The 25221-nt window shown below is 42.3% G+C and overlaps 2 protein-coding genes across 3 annotated transcripts; one reads left to right on the top strand and one right to left on the bottom strand.

The window, feature by feature from the left end:
• Positions 1-66: 66 nt before the first annotated feature.
• mlana (melan-A) lies at positions 67-1731 on the bottom strand (the record flags this gene model as incomplete). The annotated part of the gene is made up of 4 exons (XM_079179591.1): positions 67-201; positions 939-1046; positions 1372-1468; positions 1643-1731. The coding sequence occupies 4 exons, from the start codon at positions 1729-1731 to the stop codon at positions 133-135; spliced, it is 363 nt and encodes a 120-aa protein (XP_079035717.1). The 3' UTR covers positions 67-132.
• A 3771-nt stretch (positions 1732-5502) lies between these two features.
• LOC306710293 (nipped-B-like protein B) lies at positions 5503-24699 on the top strand. Of its 2 annotated transcripts, none has more exons than XM_079178733.1 (47): positions 5503-5590; positions 7046-7194; positions 7823-7988; positions 8924-9024; positions 9855-9963; positions 10049-10197; positions 10371-10489; positions 10580-10670; positions 10779-11309; positions 11423-13009; positions 13195-13302; positions 13491-13670; positions 14031-14102; positions 14199-14288; positions 14375-14475; positions 14593-14679; positions 14913-15132; positions 15349-15500; positions 15596-15676; positions 15776-15876; positions 15973-16099; positions 16192-16274; positions 16425-16557; positions 16660-16803; positions 16878-16964; positions 17188-17402; positions 17501-17603; positions 17697-17795; positions 17998-18144; positions 18405-18539; positions 18624-18722; positions 18833-18886; positions 18995-19103; positions 19214-19350; positions 19513-19653; positions 19776-19869; positions 20102-20256; positions 20342-20432; positions 20561-20734; positions 20857-21047; positions 21222-21329; positions 21581-21781; positions 21919-22065; positions 22169-22578; positions 22681-22855; positions 23183-23401; positions 23677-24699. In XM_079178733.1, exons 2-47 carry the CDS (start codon positions 7131-7133, stop codon positions 24034-24036), a joined length of 8247 nt encoding a protein of 2748 aa, XP_079034859.1. In that variant the 5' UTR covers positions 5503-5590; positions 7046-7130; the 3' UTR covers positions 24037-24699. The 2 variants fall into 2 exon arrangements, with proteins under 2 accessions (XP_079034859.1, XP_079034858.1); XM_079178732.1 differs by having other exon boundaries at positions 10776-11309.
• The last annotated feature ends 522 nt before the right edge of the window (positions 24700-25221 follow it).

The following is a 25221-nucleotide window of genomic DNA, read 5'->3' as shown; positions in this document are numbered from 1 at the left end:
TATATTTAGCTACAAAGTACAAGGAACCATCAGATTATCTATCATCAGATAACCGGTGAAGTTAACGGTTTGTTCTCCAGTATTTTCCATTCTTTTTCTTCAGACATCTGTCCGTCTTCTTCAGAAGTCCTTTTAGGGGGAATAGGGAGGAGGCAGCGGCCCTGAGGAAATCTTCTCATAGGCGGGAGGAGCATTAGGAACCTGGAGTAGAGGGCAACAAATGCATCCAAATGAAAACGGAACATTCTGACAATTGGCTTCCACACTCTTGACATGTTCATATATTTCACTGAATCGCTATTATGTGTTTATAAAGTACTGAATATTCAAATGGATGCCGATATCATTTACACACAAGAAATCAAGCATCATATCTGGAAACTTTAGGCACTCTGGGTTTAAACAATCTGGGTCTTTGTCTTGATGGACTCTGCAGTGTGTCCAGCGTGATCAAAATGCTGTGAGGGCTCTGGTAACTACTGCAGTATAAAAGGATAGGCATTGTTAAAGGACATGGTGCTTTACAGTTTCCTCTCACATGTGAAGGTGCTGATCTGATCCTCCTCCCTCCACTGTTCCAGCACACATGGATACACATACCTCCCTCGGGAATGAAACATTTTTAACTCTCCCCTAGTCTGGTGACACAATAATCTCCCTTTCAGGCATCCATTGCATCAGCTTCACATGTGCTTTACTGTTGCACTCAACAACCCTCTGTCACAGGCTGTACAGCGCTTAAGGTATACTTGGGTAATTGTTTATTGGAGGTGTACTAAAATGATAAGTACAGGTTAAATAGAGTGGTAAGTACTTCCTATGTGTCTGGCTATTGATTATTGTTATCAATCCTACAAAGTAAAATAATTGATTTAGGGAAAGGGAGATACAATGGAAGGCCAGTAAATCGAGTCATGGGGTAACTTTCTGTCCCTCACCGTAGGTCGGAAACTGCCAAAGTCAGTTAGCGCCATCTTGTTATCTGCTGAAGATCCTGCCTCTGAGTATTGGCCTCCTGTGTGACTTGGTGACCACGACCTAGGGCTCTGCTGGGAAGACAAAGACGTGTGAGGAATTATGGGAAAACAGCAATAAATGTAGATAGGCTGATTTATTGAGGGTAAATAGAGAAAATCTGATTGAACAGATGTACAAAAGGGAACATTGGAACACAGATACTTAAAAGAGTAAATCAGATAAAGGCACATGAATATATGCCACATTATATGAATTAGTAAATGAAGAGTGGAAATCACTTCATAGCTTGTGTGCAATTTTGCAGAATCAGCCAAAACCTGATATACTATAACAAAGATAAATCCTTACTTTGAGTATACAATGTGAAGGCTAAAGAAAGTATGATGGCCTCACCCTGATTATTTTGTAGCCACTCCTCTTCTTAAAGTACCAGCAGCCCAGGATGAAGAGAGCCGCCAGGATTACCACCAGCAGAACTATGCCCACCGCCCTGTGGTTCAAAATGTTTACATGATCTATTTTTTTTTTTTGGCATATCAGTTTTATATTCAACACAATACAGCTATGTACAATACATTACTTTAAGGAACATCAGTGTACAAAAAGCTATGTGATACAATCAAGGCATCGAGCCCTGATTTCAAAATAAAATTGATCCTCTTACTCCTCAGCTCGGACGTATCCCCCTCTGCTGCTAGCAAAATAAATGTTGAAATCTCCACGAGGCATTCCGTCTGTACGATTACACCGCATCAAGCTGAAAGTCAACAGAAAATCACTTTAGAAACGGACCAAGTTCATTCTAGTAACATAGTGAACACTTTTATAAAAACACATTTTACTTCAGTGCATCCGATGATTTGTTGCCTTTAGATTATAATGTAGATAAGGGAATTTTATGAGAATATATCATATGTATGTACAGGACTGTCTCAGAAAATTAGAATATTGTGATAAAGTTCTTTATTTTGTGTAATGCAATTAAAAAAACAAAAATGTCATGCATTCTGGATTCATTACAAATCAACTGAAATATTGCAAGCCTTTTATTCTTTTAATATTGCTGATTATGGCTTACAGCTTAAGAAAACTCAAATATCCTATCTCTAAATATTAGAATATCATGAAAAAGTATACTAGTAGGGTATTCAACTAATCACTTGAATCGTCTAATTAACTCGAAACACCTGCAAGGGTTTCCTGAGCCTTGAAAAACACTCAGCTTGGTTCAGTAAACTAAATCACACGTATGGGGATTATCACAATATTCTAATTTTCTGAGACAGTCCTGTATATATTCATTGAGTAGTATTATGGTGCATCATATCATATATTTATCATCGACACATTAAAGGATTTTTTTAGCCTTAACCATTCTAGAAAAATATATTATCTGCATGCTTTCTCCACCCCACTGCCCAGACTGCAACGTCTTTCAGTTATACAAAAAAAAAGTTTTTGTCTGTGACACAATAGTTTCTGCTGTCTGGATATGAATTTTCTGCGTTTGAACCTTCAGATAGAGTTGAATTCTAAACTATCAAATTAAAATTGGATTGGCTACATCATGGATCACTGCCCTCACAACTCTGAGCCATCGCGTGTCCTGTTGCACTCTCGTCCCCTGTCTGCGTCCCCTGTCTGTCTCTCACCTTGTGTTGACTGAGGCTCTCTCTCCCAGTGGTGCTAGGTCTTAAGAGAAATATGCCAATACTTAGACATTATTTTTTTGCAAATAACGAAAATTAGTAGCTGTATTTGTTTATGTTAAGTTTGAATTGATGCAGGCAGTCTACTTCAGCATATAACATAATCTTTTGTCCTGTCTGATCAGGTCATATCTATTAAAAGTAACGCTTTGCGCAATACAACACATTCTACAGTAGGCCAGGCCTATATTTCTGCTAGAAAACAAAGCAATCAGACCATCATCTTACCAAATTGGGTAATTAGATTGCAGAGAGTCGCTCCTCTGGTTGGTCCTTGTAGCTCTGTGTTCGCTTCACTCCTCAAAGATCTTGCCTCAGTATGTGAGAGAGCAGAGAGGGGCACAGAACCCTCATGACCGTCACGGGTTAGAGGCTCATGGCTAAATCCATTGAAGCAGAGTAATTACCGTGAAACCCCGCGGTCTTAAACGCAACATTATTATTCACTCGTGAAACTACAGCCGTCAGCTGCTGGCTTTTCATGTGAATGTGTGCGTGTGTGTGGTATTGTTATTCACAAATAAGAGCTACAGTAAATCTATAGGCCTTGTTCAACCCAGTCAATAATACAAATGTGTGTGTGTGTGTGTGTGTGTGTGTGTGTGGGAGGGGATAAAGTAATCCTAAATGCTTAATTCAATACCATAGTATGCTACAGGTGGCTAAGTGTCAAGTTGATAAAACATACTATTTTCAACTGTGACTGGCACAAAGAATGAAGTGTGCCACCCCATTTTAAAGCACAAAAAGGATCACTTTTATTTCCTCATGAAAACTGTATTGCTGTAGCAGAGAGCAGGTCCTGAAGGCATCCTTTTCGGTTTCAGGTGGATTCAGTGTCTCATTCTGCCGTTTCTCCTTAATAATAATGTCCATCCTCTGACTCAGGTTGAGCTTCATGTGTTTTAAATAAATCACCCTGTTGATCTTTGATAATAATCTTCAGATAGAATAAATGTCATTTTAAACAATTTTACAGCAGCTCATTCTCAGTGTCATAAAATTGTTCTTGTGACTTTTGTTTGCTTTCAACTTTCAAGCTGTGCAACATAAGAACGGTTGTGTTGCACACAATGCCACAGTCTTAAAAGGATAAGCTGGAAAAGGAGGCACCCAGACTGAAGGATAGGAAAACTTTGCACCAATCACCAAGTTAAATTCCTTGTATGTGAAAACTAACATATAAACCGTTTCAGTTTCGGAATTTCTTTTTACATTTTCTCCACAAGAGGGAGACCAAAACCTGTTTATGAAATAGAGTCAGTATGGATTTGTCTCAAGCTGTAGCCTGTGAGTGCTTCATCCCAGTAGCCTACATGTTGGCCTAAAATACTTTAAATTAGTGATTGTTATCTATTGGCTAGCATGTTTCTACACCTCTACATCCCAGTTATTAAATGGCCCGCAGTGAATTTGAAAAAAAGAATAAACTAGGATACAGCTTGAGGGGTTTTCTAATAAATGACACTGTATGTACATTGCACATCCAAGTTTGAACACTTGAGGTCAACTACATTTCGTGAAATCATCTCTGCCCTAACCGCTTGCCACAGAAACCAATACTTTAACATTTCTGCCTGTTCTGTTTGTTACATCTTAAAATTAGACTTACAGATTTGTATCTTCTAGATTTTAATCATAATATTTTAAGTGGGCACTTTGATCGTTATCAGAAATCAATATTGGACTTGTTTTAACTTAACTTTTCTACATATTTACACACAACATCATACTAATTTAAGAGGACACTTGGGGCCATGCACTGTATTAGAGTTTATTGACTATTGAATTGATTTAAATTAGATTTCAGAGCAGCAGATACAGAAATACTTCAAATATGTGGTCACACCAATACATTACTGTAATGTTAAACTGTTTAGCTGTGTTGCATAGTTAATTTAATTGAATATTAAAGTTCTATGGCTCATGGAGTTTGCTGGTCTAGAAACACAGATTTTCTTTCTGTGTAAGTGGTGGAAAATTACACATTCACTATTGTTTGACTCCTTACATTTTTCAGGATATGGCCCACAATAAAAGAAGTTTGGCGCCTCTGACTTGAGAGGAGGATACTTTTGCAGCTTTGGGTATTGGTGGGTATGTTTATTAATGGGAAGCAGTCAGTGATGAGTTGATTGTTCATGTGTTTGTTGGGATGGCAAGTACATACATAATTTCTCAGTTGAATAGACAGACAAATAAAAAAAAGTGGATGACAGATGATCAGAAAAAAATAACGAAGGCAATGTTAAACATTATAAATTATTAATATTAGCCTAATATTAAAGCTCCAGATGTAAACATTACAGACCAATGATTCTAAACCTGAAGACTAGTATATTTAACATTACTGGATTTCATTATTTTCCATAATTTTTTTTCTTTGAAAGAAGAAATACCATCGTTATAACACTGAATGATCCCATGAGGTGCTTGCTGGCAGTTATCAATGGACATAGATGTTAATCCACGGCTCCTCACCGGTTGAGGGAGTTATTCCCTTTACCGGTTCTTCCGGTCGTCATTTTGAAAGAGACAGAGAGAGATAGAGGGGTTGGGGGATAGACAATGTGGATCCCCCCTTTTCCTCTGTTCATCAATTGTTTTCATCAGCGAAAATTAACCGGTACCCTGCAACGTAACCTCCAGCTTTCTGATTAATAGCAGGCTGATAAGAGGCCGGTTGGAGGGGATGCTCTCCCCATCCCAGCAGACATGTTCGCCGTGAGAGAGAAGAAAGCCCCCCCAGTCCTCCCGACGGGTGCCGTTGTGTAAGCTAGTACTCGGAGGAGCTGTTTGAACAGTGGGACGGAGAGGGAGCCAGAGACTCTTCTCCAGCTGCCATCCTGCTCCTCCCCCTCCTCCTTCACCACAACCACTTCTCTTTCTCATCACATCCAAAGGTAAATAAGCCAGATTCAACAATAACAACCTCTATTCAGAGAAATTGTTTCGCTTCCCGGGTGCTTCCGGTTTGTCGGACCCATTGGAGCAGCCGTTGGGAAACCGTTAACAGGATCGGCCAAGGCGATATTTGTGATTTGTGATGGGGTCTTCGCTTTGTACCCCTGCCTCCCTGGCGTCGGGTCGGGGTTACGCTTCCTAAGGCAAGTCCGAGGTCCACTTTGTGAGCTAGTGATGCGTGGATGGAGGCCATGGGAAGTGTGAGGTGAACATCTAAACCCACACACGAGCTATACGGTAGAAAGAGCGATGTAAAGTAGGCTAACTCGGGTTGATGCACTCCCGGTGATGCTAGCTTAACGTTAAGTTACAGTAACGTTACCTTGTTAGCATACGTTAGCTAACTACCTCGCCAGTTGTTGCTAGCCGGCTATCCCTTAGTTGATTTTAGTCACTTTCACAGACGTCGCTATGCTGCTAGTCGTCTTAGCGAGTCACTAAAACGCGAAAGATAATAATACATGAATAATAATAAAGTCACATCTGGTGCTAGGTTAAGCTAACGCTAATGTTAGTGGACAGCCCCGGAAACCTTAGCTGACATTGTAACAAAAGAAATAATTTGGGCTTTAACTACAAGATTTTCTGAATTGCATTTTGCTTGTGGGTTTCAGCGACAACAATGGTGATTAAAACAACTCTGCTGTCTTTAAGGTTAGAGATACATAGAGAGAGAGAGAGAGAGAGACAGAAATGTTCTAACTTTTATCATTAATTTGATCAAAGAAAAGCTAGCTAGGTTAGGCACTACTCGAGTCTATTTGCATTGCACGACATACTTCATTCGTATGAGAGACAAAAGTGTTGATTGTAACCTTACATTTATGCAATAATTGCATGTTCGAGTTGTGCAGGTTGAAATAAACCAGCTAAAAATGCACACACTGAAGCTGTGAGTGTATACTGTTAAAGGGACCAGGCAACAAGATGGTTTGGGCTCCAGAATCTGATATAAATCAATAACCTGCCAGGGCATGCCCAGGCTTGCTATAAGGCCGGTGTTGTGAGAATAAAGTTTCCTCGTCGATATGTGTTTACCCCTACTTAAACCTAAACCAACCCTTATCCCTAACCACAAAGGGTGGCGCTATCTTTTTAACAAGAGCGAAACACTAATTGACGAGGGAACAGACTTCGACGTAACACCGGTATAAACTGTCTGCGTCGGAGGTGCAGTTATGTTGGCAGTGTAATAATGCACACTCATGAGCTGACACTTTTATATCTCCATCCCAGAAGAAGCACAATGTAGTTATGTGGAAAACAACTGGCCTTTTCTTAATACTCACAATCCTAACATAACCAATGCTGTATGTAATGACATCCATACTTTTTTGACAGTGAACATTCTCTAAAAGTGTCTTTTGCCACTTTTTTTTTTTTTGTCTCTGCAGCATTTTGGAGATGTGAGGAGTAGGAAGAGATTGGTGGTATTGAGCAGCCTGTGCATTGACACGACCTTTTGACTTCATCTTCAGCATGAATGGTGATATGCCTCATGTTCCCATCACTACTCTTGCTGGAATTGCTAGCCTGACAGACTGTAAGTGCAACATCATCTCTCTCTAATGCTGTTCACACAGCCTAAACACTAACATTCAAGCCAAGATGTGGCACGTTTAAAGAATACTCAACTAGTGAAATGGTGTACTATGTGTAGTGTTCTAGTGCTTCTAGTATAATGTGAAGTTCTACTAGAAGCTAAATACTGGTGATGCTTCTCACAACGCGGCTTGTGTGTAAAGATATGATTTATTGCAGAACTATTGTATTTGAAAAATACATTTTGAACTATTGTATTTGAGGTTGATGGACCTTTCTTCACTCTAGTGACACTGTATTTTTTTAAGTGGAAGATGAAAAGAAGCACCGCACATTGATATGTTATTACCACATTTTTTTTATCATGAGTTTTGCATGTATTCTGAGGCCTTCAAATGTTTACCCAAAAACCATCAAGCTTCAGTTGACATATCCAAAATATACATTGTCTAAAAAACTCTGTTTCACTGACATTTGGCATCACTACCAAATAAAGTGGGCCAGTTGCACGTTTTCACATTTTTAATAATTACATACTCAAATATTGATGTACTAATCTTTTCCCCAAACAGTTTTCTTCCTTTCATTTCCCAGCCAACCTAACTTGTTTGTCCATCATCCCTTTTTAGTGTTGAACCAGCTGCCCTTGCCGTCTCCTCTCCCTGCCACCACTGCTAAGAGTCTGCTCTACAATGGAAGGATCTCTGAAGAGGTCAGCAGCTTGCTGGTGTGTCGGGACGAAAATCTGGTGACTCAACTGGCACATAGCCTTAACCAAGTCTCCACTGAACACATGTAAGTACCGCTCACTGATCTTTCACAGCATCTTTCAAGGATGTTACATTCATGAGAGGAGCGCTTGCCAAAAGCTACGACAGTAGATTGGGGAAGAAATCAATGTTAAGCCGACTTTGTTGTCAACAGTGTTAGTGGAAATGCATTGCAAATGTAGTGTTTCAGTGTGTGAAGGACCTGGGAGAGCAGGTAAAGGTGGAAAAATGTAGATTTTAGTCCTTTAAAGCAGCATAGTGGGTGCTCTTCTGACAGAGAGACACTGCCCCTTCATCTCCTAACTGCAGGATTATATTTCATACATGGCAAGTCCATATTTAATTGCAGGGGTGACATTCCTCTTCTTAAAATGATGTGGTGTAGAGGAAGTGGCTCCGGAGAACACCCCTCTGGCTGTAGCAGAATGGCACGGTCCAATTATCCAGGCCCATCAACTAGACAGGTGTGATGCAGAAGCTCAGTCTTTTGCCAGGAGGATGGTGGACTCTAGGACACTGTTAGGAAAGTTGTTAACACTTTATGTTAAACTTAATCTTAACTAAATTGTACACAATTGCAATGCACTCAATCTACGAACAATAAAGTGTGCCAAAAAAAGAAAGCGTATCCTGCTGTTAAACAGTAGAAATGAAAAACATCACCTTCGATATGCCTGGTTGATGGTGCGGCGGGTAGTTGCAGCCGCCGCACAGTGAAGTCAGGCATCGATGTTTCAATTGCAATGATCACATTACAGTCACTGCGATACCAGAAAGGTCAGCTCATTTTCTAAGTTGTCAAAATCATGAAGGGCTAGTCTAAACTGCACTGGATACGGTAACTGAGACTGGAAGGAATCAGAATGCATTCGTCAAAACTGCATTCAATAGCAACAACAACTCAATAACAACTATTGCCTGCAATATGACTGTGGATTGTGCTTTTGTTTGCTTTTCTAGAGAGTTGAAGGACAACTTGGGGAATGATGAACCCGAGGGTGACATGCCAATGCTTCTACAAACTTTGCTGTCCAGGAACCCCAAAATCTTCAGGGACAAAAGTATGCCAACCCAGTGCAAGGTTTGGGGTGATAGGGATGAGTGCACGCTCCTTCCCTGGCTGTAGTCTTGTTTTTCACTTTAATTATTTATCCCTCTGAGCCTTTCCTGGGTCAGATGCACTACTTGTGCCTAGTTTAACTACACTGTTGTTTCCCAAACAAACAAAGATAAACAATAGAGTGAAACTTAAGTTGAATAGAACTTCTTCACAGCAGACCTTTCAACCTGTAAAACACAGGCGTAACTAATACCATTATTATTCTTATAGTAATAATAGAATAATACTTATTTTGAAAAATATAGCACAATATTTAGCAACAGGAAAATCCTAACTAAATGATGTCTCTAATTGCCATAAACACTTGCATATTCTTCTTTTAACCTTTGTTCAGGGAAGCCGTCTAGTTGTATGAGCAGCTGCACTTGGTCTTTATTCACTGTCACAATTATTAAAAAGCAAAAGCAGCATGTGCATACTTTCACTGTACCTCGCGTCGCTAGTGGAGCAAAGAAGTGCTAACGCAAGCTAATGGTGTACGAGCATAGTCTGCTATTAGACATTACGTTTTAGAAACATACTGTATATCTCCTTCCAACCTCTCAGGGTAGCGAGTGTAACTATTACACAACGTTTAACCACGACTGGCTCGAAATCCACAAAAAATGATGAAAATCTGAAACGATTGCATTAGAGTTCGAGCCATATAATAGTCAGATCCTAGTCTGAGCCGGCTGATGCTACGCTATGAACGTCCAGTCTGCATTTGAGGACGAGACTTAGTTGTGTATGTTCGGCTTGTTTATAGATTGTTGTATCCTTACCTCTCAGGTGTAATGCAGCAGCCAATGATGCAACAGTATAAGATGTCTCAGAATCAGGTGCATGGGAGTCCAGGATCAAACTATCAGCAAACCAGTGTCCCTCAGAGTCCCTCTGGGTAAGACAGTGCCAGTTTACAGCCCGATGATGAAGACGCAGAAGTATTGCATATCGACTAAAACTACTTCTACCTCCTTCCGCAGATGCTTTGCGTCCCCACAGTCTGGATCAGGTGCTCGGTTCTTGCCCCAGCAGAACAGCCCTATACCCAGTCCCTATACCCCTCAGAGTCCTGCAGACTACATGCAGTACAATCCACCCAGTTACTCTCAACACCAACAGACACAGCAAGGTGAGTACATACTCAAGGAGTCGCTTGATGAGTTGACACTTTCTTACTGTGGCACGGTACAATTACAGCTGTCCGTTCAGGTGGGAAAGAAGGCATCTGTCTGTCAGGGAGGCGCGAGGCGCTGCACATCACAAATAATTTAACTGGATATTTTATTTCGCTCTCTGTTTTAGTTAGAAATATCCATGACGACAAGGTCTCTGGTCAGCTATCGAGTACTTCATCTAATCATAATGCCAGGCTAGGCTCGGATGAAGACTACATCAACATGGCTCACAGGCTGGGAAATGAGGTAATTCAGAGAGAATCAAGATATCCTGAGCTGGACCTCAGCAGATGCTGACTGTTTTCAAGGGATGATAAATGTCTCGTGTTCCAACAGGAGAATGACCCCTCCATGAGGGCCGCCGCGTTTCCAGTTAGATCACCAGAGTCTGTGTGTTCCCCCGCCGGGAGTGAAGAGACTGCAAAAAGTATGCTACCTTAGCGACAAGCCCGTTCTTCTTAATTTTGTGGAATCAAAATGAATTGTTCAGTTCCTTCTTTGCAAAGACTAAAGAGATTTATTTTTGTTTAAGCAGGGTCCAGGCCTCCCCTTATCATGCAGTCCCCTCCACCTGATATGCCGCCAGTTGCAGCGCCCGACTCGCTCCTTACCTCTGCCGACCGCAAAAAAAAGCAGAAAGAAAGGAGTAAAGAAGAAAATGACCCGACAGACAAAAATGCCTCGTATGACATTGTTAGTTCTCCAGCGAAAGAGTCCGCCAGGCTGACTATTAAACTGTCCCGGGTTAAGCTTTCAGAAATGGATCCATCTGGAGAGCTGCCTCTGAGGCCACGCGCTGATTCAGAACAGGAAACTGATTTGACGAATAATAATAATAATAACAATCAGTTGTCAAGGACTACCCAGGACCTGTCACACAAGTTCGGTGCCGAGGAGCAGGCGAACTGTAAGCAGGTTCCTGTTCGGCCAAATAGCAAGGAGTCCGGAGTCGTCGGTGGGGTTGTGTTTGACGACGCTGAGATAGAGACGCTGGCAGAGATCGAGAGAATAGAACGCGAGTCGGCCAGTGAGAAAGAAAGATGGTCTAAAGAAGTCCAGGATAAAGGTATTGTGTGTCCGCCTTTGCCCCGTGCCTTTTTTGCATTTGTCATGACTTGTTGTCATGACTCTTGATTTGTTTGTGTTTCAAGACGATCTAAGATTTTTGCTTTATCGCAGATAAGCCACTGAAGAAACGGAAGCAAGACACGTATCCTCAGGAATCCGGAGCCGAGTCTAGTGACGGGCCTGCCGCACAGGGGGGCAACACCGATGGCAAGTTGAAACCCAAGAAGACGAACGCCGCAAGCAACGGTGCCAGTCGGCCGGCTTTGATGGTCAGCATTGATCTGCAGCAAGCTGGCAGGATGAAAGGACAGCCTGTGGTGCTCCTCGAAGCACAGACGTTCTGCGAGGAGCACCTACGGCACCTAAAGCCAAAGACTGATGGAAAGGTGGATAAAGTAGCAGAAAACAGACCGGGGATCATCAGACAGCATGCCGACAACCCCAAGAAGTCTTGCTCAGACGGGCAACCAGAAGCCCCCAAACAGAAGCCGGAAAGTCAACGCGAATCCAAACACAAGCACGACGGCAAAACTGTCGGCGGCAAGAAACACTCGGATGACAAACGGCCAGACACACCGCGGCAGAAGCACGACAAGCATTCGGACCTGCGCCACAAAGAGGAAAAGAACCACAACATCCACAGATCCCATGTCAGCAACCCCGAGACTCCAAAAACCTTGAGCAAAGGGGAGCGCAACTCCAAACATGGAGAAGGCAAAGCCAGGGACAGAGATAGAGAGAAAGTTGCAGATAAAGATAAGGATAAGAACAGAGAAAAAGATAGAGACAGGGATAAGGATAAGGAGAGAGATAAAGACAAAGTTGGAGATAAAGATGATAAGGATAAGAACAGAGAAAAAGATAGAGACAAGGATAAGGAGAGAGATAAAGACAAAGTTGGAGATAGAGATGATAGGGATAAGGATAAGAACAGAGAAAAAGATAGAGACAAGGATAAGGAGCGAGATAAAGACAAAGTTGGAGATAGAGATGATAAGGATAAGGACAGAGACAAAGATAAAGATAGAGACAAGGTTAAGGACAAAGATAGAGATAATGATAGAGATAAGGATAAGAACAGAGAAAAAGTCAGAGATAAAGATAAAGAGAGAGATGGGGATAAAGACAGAGATAAGAACAGAGCTAGGGATAAGGACAGAGAGAGAGACAGAGATCGGAAGCACAAGACGTCAAGGGAAAACTGCAACAAGCACTCTCCTGACAGGCCAACGAAACCTGACAGCCCCAGAGTGAAGCAAGACGATAGCGGAAAATCCACCGACCTTAATGGGCGACAGAAGACGGAGAGTTCCAGCCTTCAAAACGCACAGAATAAGAAAGACAGGAAAAGTAGGGATGGCAGCGTCAGCTGCCAAGCTGGAAACAAACAGCCGTCTTTGGAGACAAAACCTTCTGAGTTCCCCTCCTACCTGCTGGGTGGCAAGTCAGGAAATCTGAAGAACTTTGTGATTCCTAAATTAAAACGGGATACGAAAGAGCTCCAACTTCCAGTCAAACTGATCGAGAGCTGGAGTGAGCCGCTGGTCAGGCTGGAGAGACTGTCGTTGATAAAGAACTTAAACAAAGGAGCCAAGCCTGTCGTTGTGCTCAACAAACTCAACATTGACGAGGTGAAGAGGATCATCAAGGAAAGCAGGAACACGCACGGCTCCAGATCCTCTGACAAATCAGGGAGAGGTATGATTTACTTCGGTTATTAAGTATGCACGCAACACTGTAGGGGATGGATATGTGTAATGTGGCTGTGCTCAGTTTGGGGATTGTTTATTTACTTTAAACCACTGTTTCAGGAATCTTCTTGTGAAGTAGTAGTAGTAGTATATAAGATGAGTCTGTGCTGAAAACACCTCTTGTCCTTCCAGAGAACAAGCGAAAGCACAGTGTGATCAGTAAGAAACCCAAGTACGCCGAGTTGGATGAAGATGACGAGGACTCTGACCACGACGATGACGATGAATCTGACAATGAGTGTCAGTATTGAATCTAAATCATTTACATGTTTGTACATACACATCAGAGTATTGCAAAATCCGTCAAAAGCACTCTGCTGTCTATATATACCTCCAAATATTTACATTTGATTTATTTATTATACCAATAATTGGTGCTTAAAGAACTTGATATTTTCTGACTTTTCCTTTCTCTGGGATTGTTTCAGCTCCAAAGAAAAGGTCCAAGAAAGATCACGACAAGTCGTGGAAGCAGGAAGAGAAGAGGGGTTCTGGGCAGCACCGGAGCGGAGGTCTGCACGGCGCTCGCCGGGGCTCCAGCAGCTGTCACCGCGAACGCAGTCCAAACGATTCGGATGAAGACTCTCCACCACCAAGCTTGCGTGATGGTGAGTCTTTTTTTTTTTTGCATAGGCTTACCAGTGGGCGTAGGCAAAATAAAACATGTAAATAAATGTTGAAGGTGAGAGAGAGAGAGTTTGTATTTTGTCACGTGTCTGAGGAGGCAAAATGATTTGATCTAACTTATATAACCTCAGCCAATAAACCACCCCAAAATGCTAATTGTGTCAGATCTTGCAAATTGTGAGTCCTGTTTCCGACAGCTGTCATTTCGATTATTCTGGCCAATTCCCTGGATAGTTGGATTACTCCACCTGCGTGGTCCTCTATTAAACATGCGGTGCTTGAGAGTGAGTTGCCGCTGTGGAGGTTGCGACTAATGTCTTGTCTAATGACTTTTTGTTCAGTTGCCAGAAAATTGAAGAAAAAGGAGAAACAAAAAAACAAGAAAGCGTACGATTCCAAGCTGACACCAGAAGGTATTGCTTTACCACTTTGAATTATTTTGTTATAATAAAAAGGCATTTCAAAAGTACATATTTGTATTAATCAATGTGTTTACATTTGTATAACAGAAAAGATAGACTCCTCCACATTTAAGAGATTCACGGCCAACATGGAAAGCATTATTGAGAGCCTCGACGACGTGGACCTCGCTGGCGCAGGTAAACACCAAGAGCGGCACACTTTCCACAGTTTGTGACATTTGTTGGAACAACGTCAACATTGTAACTTTGCGCCCTCAAAACAGATGATGACGAGATACCCGAGGAGCTCTTGCTCGGAAAGCACCAGTTGAGCGAGCTAGGCAACGACTCTGCTAAGATCAAGGCCATGTGCATCTTTAACAAGGTAAGAGGAGTGCGAGCGTGCAGCGTCACAAGGTTACGCTGAGGTTCAACAGTTAAGGCCATCAATTCACAGCCGCATTGTTGTGAACGTGACCCATTTATTATTTCTGATCCGTAGTGTTCGACTAAGAAACTGGTGAAACTGTTGAATATCCTGGAGAAGAACATTCAGGACAGCGTCAAGCTTTCTACACTCATGAATCATGTAAGTTGCCAGCTTGATATTAGTTTCTAGCTGCGGAAGTGATGCGACTTTTCATACCTGATTTCCTGTTTTATTTCCCCCAAATTATTACTCTATAAACATGCACTTTTTCCAAATCTAGACAACGTTTTAGTAAACATATATATACTATCTGCTTATTATCGGGATGTCTCATTTCACATATTTGGTTGTACTCGTATACTGTATTTGAACTTTGTTTTAAAACGTTGAAGGAAAATGATTCCATGGACGAGGAGCGGTTGTGGCGTGACCTCATCATGGAGCGGGTTGCTAAGTCTGCTGATGCCTGTTTGACTGCACTCAACATCATGACATCTCCACACATGCCCAAGGCAGTTTATATAGAAGACGTGATCGAGAGGGTGTTGCAGTACACCAAGTTCCATCTGCAAAATTCTCTGTACCCTCAGTATGACCCAGTCTACAGAAAAGGTCAGCACAGTTTTCTCCCGTTCTTCTAAGTTGTTATAAATATTGCAGAAATGTTGACTGTGCGTTTGCATATTAAGAAGCTGATAAAGCCGATCCATGCTGGTCCAAATGATCTCAGTACTGCTCTAAACGGGGGAGCGCCATTGTTAAAAAATTGGTATTCGTATATTGCAAGTGGTTTACTTATCTTTTATCCCTTCATCTTCCTCACCCAAGGTGGCATGCATACTTCAAAGTCCAAGCGAGCAAAGATTTCAACCCATAAACAGAAGGTGGTCGTCATGCTCTACGACAAAGTGTGTGATATTGTGAGCAGTATCTCAGAGCTTCTGGAGATCCAGCTGCTAACTGACACCACTATCCTCCAGGTGAGACTCTGACGACATTCAAAATCACGGCCCCGTTTAAACCTTTGTCTCTCGAGTTCTGACACACCTGACTGATGTTGTGCCCGACTTTTCAGGTGTCCACCCTGGGCATTACACCTTTCTTTGTGGAGAACGTCAGCGAACTGCAGTTATGTGCCATCACACTTGTGACAGCAGTAAGTGTGCCGTGACATGCAATTTTATTTCGTTTTATTTTAGCAGTCAATTTTGCTGTTGTTGTCATGTTTTGATCTTTGCATTTTGCTCTTCCTCAGGTGTTCTCCCGGTACGAGAAGCACAGGCAGCTCGTTCTTGAAGAGATCTTCACCTCCTTAGCGAGACTGCCTACTAGTAAACGCAGCCTCAGGAACTTTAGGTAACTACATCTTGCTCAATTCAACGCCATAAATGAAGAAATAAAAGTGTTTTTGTTCAGTAAACTTAACGATACTCATGTCTCCTACTCCCCCAGGCTAAACAGTGATTCGGATGATGAGCCATTGTACATCCAGATGGTCACAGCGCTGGTTCTTCAGCTCATCCAGTGTGTGGTTCGCCTTCCCTCAGAGAGGGACGCAGAAAGTGATCATAATAAGAAGGTAACTACCGAGGATTTAACTTGATACTTAAATCATATTTATCTGTTTTTATTCAGAAATAGTTTTACATGTTGGGTACTTTTTTTTTCTAGGTGGATAAAGATGTCTTCATCACAAACTCTTATGAAACTGCCATGAGGACGGCTCAGAACTTCCTGTCTGTGTTTCTCAAGAAGTAAGTAATTGGTCTGTAGTCTGTTAAAGGGAGACTTTAGCACTCGGTGTCCCTGCGCAGTACAACGACTTCTACTGTAGAACAGGTTGTAACATTAACTCACTTAATTTTTTCAAACATATTATAATAATAATATTCTGTGTGTTTCAGGTGTGGCAGTAAGCAGGGAGAGGATGACTACAGGCCTCTGTTTGAGAACTTTGTTCATGACCTGCTGTCTACAGTGAACAGGCCCGAGTGGCCTGCAGCCGAACTGCTGCTCAGTTTACTGGGCCGGCTGCTGGTGAGTAGCGTCGCTCACTTCAAACGCGTCATCACCGCAAACATCCGTCCGGCAGACTGTCCAGCTTGTGTTGACATTTTCCCGCCCCTTCTCGTGCTCCAGGTGCACCAGTTCAGTAACAAGCAGACAGAAATGGCGCTCAGGGTGGCATCGCTGGACTACCTCGGCACCGTCGCTTCTAGCCTGCGTAAAGACGCCGTCAGCAGCAACATGGACCAAAAGGATATCGACCGCATCCTCAGAGAGGTAGACTTGATCATGATGGGATGATTTGAACAGATATAAATGCAGAGTGGTAGAACTTATTGATCTCCTTACAGAGTCAAGGCAGTGACGAGGTCCCGAAACTCCAGAAGGCCTTGCTGGACTACCTAAATGAGAACATTGAGACAGATCCGTCTCTAGTGGTGAGCATTTCATCTTCTTCTACTAATGTATTCACATAAATCAACATGGTCACATTTATGATACCCTAAGGACTGGATGCTCAGTGTTTACATGCAGTAGTATTTATAATAATAATGCTATTCATATTAATCATAATAATAATTCTAACAGGGTTCCTACACGTCAAAGTGGTATTATATTATTTAGTATGCCTTCAAATGCTTTTGCATTTGTTTCATACAGTTTGCCAGGAAGTTTTATATTGCTCAGTGGTTCAGGGACACTATAACTGAGGCAGAGAAAGCGGTGAAGTCTCAAAACGACGACGAGGACTTCAAAGGTCGACATCCCTCCATGGATGTCGACTCGACTGAGGAGATTTTGCAGAGGGGCGAGACGCGAAAGAAATTCCTCCGCAAGGTCATGAAGACGTCGCCGTCAGATCTGAGTTCCTCGAGGTAAATGCTGCCTCACTCTGGAGCGCTGCACTTTGGTTACACCGTTTGACTTGTTGACCAATCCGGTTATTCAACCGCCCCTTTGATTTTTCTTTCAGTATAAACTCCGACACAGTAGACTATGGGGACTCGTGCCTGATTGTCAGACATCTGGCCTCCATGAGGCCGTTTTCACAGAGCTTTGATATTTACCTATCACAGGTAGGAGGATTTATTTCAAATACACAGTCAGTGAGAGATTATATTGTGTAGGCTGTGACTAACTTTGTTTCTCTTACTCTCTCTTTCGTATAGATTCTGAGAGTGCTGGGCGAGAGCGCCATCGCAGTCAGAACTAAAGCCATGAAGTGTCTGTCTGAAGTAGTAGCTGTGGATCCAAGTATTCTTGGACGGGTAAGTCTTCCTGTGTGGGTTGCTACACATCGCCTAGACCACTGGATTGCTAGCGGTCTAACAGGAGATCCCGTTATAGAGCGTTAGGGTGGTGTTGTGGTATCGCCAGGCAATTACGCCGGTTTGTGACAGTCACACTTGCAGCCATAACATTCAGCAATGTTTATCTGTACTCGACTAATCTCTCGTATTTGCTCCCCAGTTGGATATGCAGCGTGGGGTTCACTGTCGCCTCATGGACAACTCCACCAGTGTGCGAGAGGCAGCCGTGGAGCTCCTTGGCCGTTTCGTGCTGAGTCGACCGCAGCTCATTGAGCAGTACTATGACATGCTCATTGAAAGGATACTGGTAATTTCTTAAGCTTCCCTCCTTACATTCTTTTTCAACACCTCACATGTCCGTCACTAACTTCCCTTGACTTGAGCAAACTCTGACCAAAAACTACATTTCCTACAAAGTCCAGGCGAGGTTCAATCGTCTTTTCCCACACTGCCACCTAAAGAACAGAGGAGCAACTGCAACCATTTGGCAGTTGAAAGTGCAATTGAGAAATGTATTTCTTCTTGTCTATATTGAGCTCTCTTTGTACCCATTTTGTCTTTCCACAGGACACGGGTATAAGTGTGAGGAAGAGGGTCATTAAGATCCTGAGGGATATTTGCCTGGAGCTGCCGGACTTCCACAAGATCACCGAGATGTGTGTCCGGATGATCCGAAGGGTCAACGATGAAGAGGGGATCAAGGTTTGTGTTGATGTGTATGCTGTGGCCGTTTATAGATTAAAAAATACAGGTTATATTTATATATGATTATCTTTTCCCGTGCAGAAACTGGTGAATGAGACATTCCAGAAAATCTGGTTCACTCCCACACCCGGTCATGACAAAAACGCCATGACCCGGAAGATCCTGAACATCACAGATGTGGTGCGTACTACCTACGCTTGTGACAAAGGATTTGGCACCATCCTTCAAAGCCGAGACATTTTAATGTTTGACGTTGTCATACTCTGACTCATGTTTTGATTTCGTCCCAGGTGTTAGCATGTAAAGATTCCGGCTATGATTGGTTTGAGCAGCTTCTCCATAATGTGAGTTGTTTAACGTGTTTTATATCAGCGTGTGTGTCTTCATGACAACTACTTTGTTGCATATTTTGTCGGGCATCTCGCCTGACTCCTGTATGACATCCATTTTAGCTCCTGAAGTCAGAAGAGCAAGCTTCGTACAAACCTGCCAAGAAGGCCTGCGTTCAGTTGGTGGACAATCTAGTGGAGCACATACTGAAATACGAGGAGTCTATTGCAGGTAATACAAATAAACGGAGTAGCATGTTTGATACACAATTGGTATTGCAGTCTTATTGTGTTAAACCTTACTATGAACAAATATCAACGTTTTCTGTGTTTGCGTTTCAGACTGTGAGGACAAGGGGGTCAACTCAGGTCGTCTGGTATCGTGCATCACAACTCTCTACCTGTTCAGCAAGATCAGAGCACAGTTAATGGTCAAACACGCCATGACCATGCAGCCCTACTTGACCACCAAGTGCAACGTAAGTACCATGTGATTCCCTTCAGTATTAAGTCTATTCCTTTTTAACTTGCATGGAAGTATGAGAAATCATCATTGATGAAGCGATTAGTCATTCACAAAGTTGTTTTCCAGCTCAGCTTTGGACCGTATAACTGTCTCCATGTTGACATTTTTTTTTCAGACTCAGAATGACTTCATGGTGATATGTAACGTGGCGAAGATCTTGGAGCTGGTGGTGCCTCTGATGGAGCACCCGAGTGAGACTTTCCTCACTACCCTGGAAGAAGACCTGATGAAGCTCATTATCAAATACGGCATGACGGTCAGTGTCACCTCCAGCTTACAGCTCTCAGTAAACATGAACAGTGTGGATGTGAAGATACTGCTTTGAGCAGATGGATTTTATTTCAACATGATCTCATTTGGTTGTGTTCTGCTTCTCAGGTTGTACAGCACAGTGTAAGCTGTCTTGGTGCCGTTGTCAACAAGGTCACACACAACTACAAGTTTGTCTGGGCTTGTTTCAATCGCTACTATGGTAAGTTTTATGTACTGTACATGCATTCATTTGAACATGAACATACATTTTCTTATAGCAGTATTTGTATATACCTTGAAATAGAAATCTCAATCACGCCAACGCTTTAATAACATGTTCATTCACATTGAACACCAAAACACTGTTCTACAGTGACGATTCTTTGTTTGTTCACTGTATGAACGAGAAGAACTAAAGTTAGCTTCCACCGCCCGCTTGTCTCATTCTATAGGAGCGCTGGCAAAGCTGAAGACACAGCATCAAGAGGACCCCAACAGCTCCACTCTGGCTGCTAACAAACCCACTCTGCTGCGCGCCTTGTTCACTGTGGGGGCTCTCTGTCGACACTTTGATTTCGACCAAGAGGAGTTCAAGGGCACTAGCAAGGTAAACACCGGCAATTGGCTTGGACTGTGTGTGCAGGACTTTTATGGAGCCGGGTTTGATGACCGACTCCCCCTGTGTCTCTTAGATTGTCATCAAGGATAAAGTGCTGGAGCTTCTGTTGTACTTCACCACTCACGAAGACGAAGAGGTCCAGATCAAGGCCATCACTGGTCTAGGTATATTGCACCTTATCTCAGAACAACATAAGTATTTATACTGCATTTTCTTGTTTTTATTTGCTATTGTCTTTAAATTTAAGTTTCCTCTGAGTTAATCGGTTTCAATTCATTTCCATTGTCTCAAGGCTTCCAGTTCATCATGCATCCAGAGCTCATGTTTGTGCAGGATGTGAAGGTTCTGTACAACAACACCCTGTCAGATGAAAGCAGTTTGGTCACCCTGAAGATCCAGGTGCTAAAAAACCTGCAGACATACCTGCAAGAGGAGGACTCTCGAATGCAGAAGGCCGATAGCGAATGTGAGTTTTAAGAAATCCTAATTGTTGTGTTGATCAAGTGCATAAGACTATAACTGCACGTTTAGAATATTGATGCTGTAGAACATCTTAAGACTGATCAAACTGGTGTTTTCTGTATTCAGGGAAGAAGCAATCCAACCAGGAGGATCTGAAAGAAATGGGGGACATCTCATCGGGCATGAGCAGCTCCATCATGCAGATTTACCTGAAGCAGGCGCTGGAGTCCTTCTTCCACTCACAGTCCACTGTTCGCCACTTTGCCCTGAGTGTCATCACGCTGACGCTCAGCCAGGGCCTCGTCCACCCCGTTCAGGTATGTTCACACTCTCACTCCAGCAGACTCACCCGAGACTCAGACATTCAGTACCTCCATCAAGCAAGATCTGTGTGAGATTTCCTTCCATCTCATCGTGACAAAATTCTCTGCTGTTTTTAATGTATCACCATCAGCTGTTCACAGAATTTGAACTGTTTTTTTTTTTTTTAGTGTGTGCCCTACTTGATTGCCATGGGAACAGACCCTGAGCCAACCATGAAGAACAAATCCGATCAACAGTTGGTGGAGATCGACAAGAAATATACAGGCTTCATCCATGTGAGTGGCGTACTGGTTTTTGATCGCCAGACGAGGTGAAAAAGTGTATAAAAGATGATTTGCTTTATCAGTATCTGTGGGCAGTAGTTTTTATTTTGATTTGTTATAAATAAAAATAAAAACTCTATACTCTACACGTAATGTACTGTAGTTCAGTGTTCGATCCTTGACTTCTCGTATGATGAAAATAAAATACAAAAATCCCATTTATTTGCATACATGATGAGTTGTGTCTCTGTGCAAATTCCCAGATGAAGGCCGTAGCAGGGTTGAAGATGTCTTATCAGGTGCAACAGGCCATAAATGGATCCAAAGGCGCAGTGATTCGAGGTTTTCGCCACGATGACACCGACTCTTCTCTCTGCTCTCACCTCTACACTCTGGTCCGAGGGAACCGGCAATACAGACGGGCTTTCCTCATTTCCCTGCTCAACTTGTTTGACGACAGCTCCGTGAGTTCACCTTTCTGCTCCTCTTTTTGTGGAGGTCTATAGGCTTGATTGTCTCCCACTCACCCATTATCCAAGCTTCGCTACTGGTCATGGACAGTTTATTTAAGTAGTGCTGCTGTACACTTTGTCCCCTGCAGAAAACCGAGGTGAACAGGCTGTTGTTCATAGCAGACAACTTGGCCTACTTCCCCTACCAGACCCAGGAGGAGCCTCTTTTCATCATGCACCATGTAGATATTACTCTGTCTGTCTCTGGTAGCAACCTGCTCCAGTCTTTCAAGGAGGTGAGAAGCTATGTTTAATTTTGTATATCTTGCTCTTCATTTATTTGTGTGTTATGAGATGAAAATCAAAGCTTGTGTCTGAGCGGTTTTGCTCTCTTCGCAGTCTCTACAGAAAGGACCCGTACAGAAGGAAAAGAAGACGACGACAAAGAAGATGAAGACAAAAAAGAAGAAGAAGAAAAAGAAGAAGAAGCCTCAGAGAAGAAAACACAGCTCTGATGACGACGACGACAACGATGAAGACGACGACAACGACGACGATAATGAAGAAGAGGACGATGACCAGAGCAGTAGCTCATCCAGCAGCAGTGATGAGGAGGATGAGGTGGTTCTTAAGCAAAAGAAACCCGCGCTCTCTGATTCTGACGGCGACATGGAGGATGAGGACACAGTGATGGACCGTCTGCCTGAAAACCCCAACCCTCTGCTGGACTTCGCCAGCGCTTCACAGGGCATTCTAATGCTGCTGGTGCTAAAACAACATCTGAAGAACCTGTTTGGGTTCTCGGACAGGTAGGCCACATCAAATATGTCGACAAATCTTTCATCAACTCTTAGTAATGCCGCTGTTTACATGAGACAAACTCCCATCAAACTTTTTGTTTCGCGTTACAGCAAAATCCAGAAATATTCCCCGACGGAGTCTGCCAAAGTGTACGACAAGGCGGTGAACAGGAAGTCGAAGGTGCACTTCAACCCTCGTCAGACACTGGATTACCTGAAGAGGGACCTTGCCAACTCAGATCTCAGCGACGAGATCAAGAGGAATATTGTGAAACAATATTTGGATGTAAGCATTCAGCACTGTTTTTTGAGTTATGTTAGGGTCCGGTGGACATGGAGAAAATCAAACATCATGATATTTTTGACTAGTTAGCTCAACCGGACCATTGGTGCTTTCACTAAATATTTAAACAATGAGATTTTTTATAAATGATCATCAGTAATGTGGATATAGACAACACTAATACCCTATTACCATATCCAAACTGTAAGACGATAGCTAGTCTCATGTCATATTATTGATGTGATATCAATATATTGCATATACAGACCTAGTTTATGAATGTATTATTTCAGTCTCAGGAATATGAAGATGTCTGCTTTCGTCTCTTAGTTCAAGGTACTGATGGAGCACTTGGATCATGACGAAGAGGATGAGGGTGAAGCAAGTGCCAATGCCAGAAACAAAGCCATTACGTCACTGCTGAAGGTCCCAAAACCTTCGAACCAGAACCAGAACCACAGTAAAAATGACAGTAAAAATGACAGTAAAAATGACACCGCTCCAGTGGAGACAGATGAGGAGGAGAGTGAGGATGAAGAGCCACCTGTGGTAGGAATTTTAAAACCTTGTGATTACCCATAGGATTCCTATTTTAATTGTGTAATCTGACTATTTTTGCATATAAACTCATATATATATATATATATATATATGTGTATGGTCATATCTGCCTCTCACATCCACAGACATCATAATTGGTTTGTTTTATGGATTTTAGATCAAATCTGCTGGTATTTGATCTGCTGCAGCTGTTCACACATTATCCAAACATGGAAAATGTCTGTAAGATTTCTGTGTGACACTTCCCACTCTGCTTCTTCTAGCCACAGCGGAAACCAAAAAAAGGCGGGGAGTCCGCAGAGGATACAGGTCACATGAACGAGAGAGTGAAGGCCATGGACATCATTGCCATCTGGTGTCCCAAATACAAAGACAGACCGCAGATTGCCAGGGTCATCCAGAGGATCAAAACTGGCTACAGTATACACTGGATGACTGGATCTTACTCTAGTTCCTGGGTTGAGGTAAGGAAACGGGAAGGTCGCAAAAAGGTTCCCTGGGTTGACACTATCAAGGAGTCAGACATCATTTACAAGAAGATACCTCTGACAAGTGGACACAAGCTGACGAACAAAGTGGCACAGACGTTACGGGCGCTATACGCCGCCAAGGACGGGGACTGAGAGTTGATCGACTGAAATAACTCACACAGCCCAAATCTATGTGGATCAAATATGTTTCAGAGAGAAAATGAAACCTCTTTAGATTTACGGACCAGATGGAGGGAAAGTATTGTGAACAATGATCTGTTTGACTACAGACATGTTTAAGTTTAACACACGAAAAACACAAGAAGGAAATGTTTTGGAAAACATTGTGTGGGAGTTCCTTCGCTGTTGTGCAGCAACTTTGTTGTTTGATTTTTACTCCCACTGTATAATAGTTTAACTAAACACATGTTTATATCTGAACATAATTCTGTAAAAAAAAATAAACTGAATGTTGGAAGTTAGTGTATTGATGATGTTCTTAATAAAGTGTTTTTGGAGTTTAAACTAGCATCAGATGGATTTATTCACTTGATCTGAGCTCCAACTACTTTGAAATTTCTTTTTTTTTTCTTTCTTGTTTTGAACATTTTGTTGTTCACCCACGCTGTGTAATGGAGTATCTTTGATATAATTTATTTATGTTAAGAGCAGTGCAGTATCTGTGCCTATATGCAGGGGAAGTTATATTGTTTTTAATATAGATTTTGATGTTATAGAACACGGAGAAAGAAAAAAAGTGACCCCTCCCCCCTCGCTCTTCTTGTGGAACAAATACTGCAATAAATTTTTCTTATGTCTTTGTTACTTGTTGGCACTTTTTTTCTCCCCCACTTCAGAATATTTATTGGATCCTTTTTAAAGTCAACAGGTTCATCTTTTTTTTCCTGTACTGTGACTCCCTCACCTGTGTAACAGAGATCAGGGTGAGTGAAGGAAGTCTTTTCCAGTTCTGATTGGACATCAAACAGGTTTTTTGTGCCCGTGAAGAAATATTACCAGAGCTTCTTAAGTGATTACTAAAGCCTCTACTCACTCGGCAAAGTTTGCCGTAAAATATAAACTCAAAAGCTCATCTTGCCATTGTGATTACGACTGTGGGGATGTGCAGCAGCTGGCACGTAACTTAATGAAATCTCTTAACTCTTGCCCTTTACTACTGGTTGATGAAGTGTTCACAATTAAAAATTTTGATTTAAAAATACACACTAGTTGCAAGCAACGCATGTCCTGTACTAAACCGTTCCTGGGTGACATAAGGAATCATTTTAACAAGAATATGCCTTCACTACTACTATGACCCTGTGTATCTTTTTGCCA

The sequence above is a fragment of the Pholis gunnellus genome, assembly GCF_910591455.1.
Source record: "Pholis gunnellus genome assembly, chromosome: 18".
NCBI lineage: Eukaryota > Metazoa > Chordata > Actinopteri > Perciformes > Pholidae > Pholis > Pholis gunnellus.
Note: the sequence above shows the minus strand (reverse complement) of the source record. Positions and strands in the feature narration are given on the sequence as shown.

What these genes read in the sequence shown, in the direction of transcription:
- LOC306710293 (XM_079178732.1), top strand. Translation starts at nt 7,131, where the DNA reads ATGAATGGTGATATGCCTCATGTTCCCATCACTACTCTTGCTGGAATT. An exon ending in CTCACAGGCTGGGAAATGAG is followed by an intron (nt 10,490 to 10,579) that starts GTAATTCAGAGA and finishes GTGTTCCAACAG; the next exon opens with GAGAATGACCCCTCCATGAG. An exon ending in AGACAGATCCGTCTCTAGTG is followed by an intron (nt 16,965 to 17,187) that starts GTGAGCATTTCA and finishes TGTTTCATACAG; the next exon opens with TTTGCCAGGAAGTTTTATAT.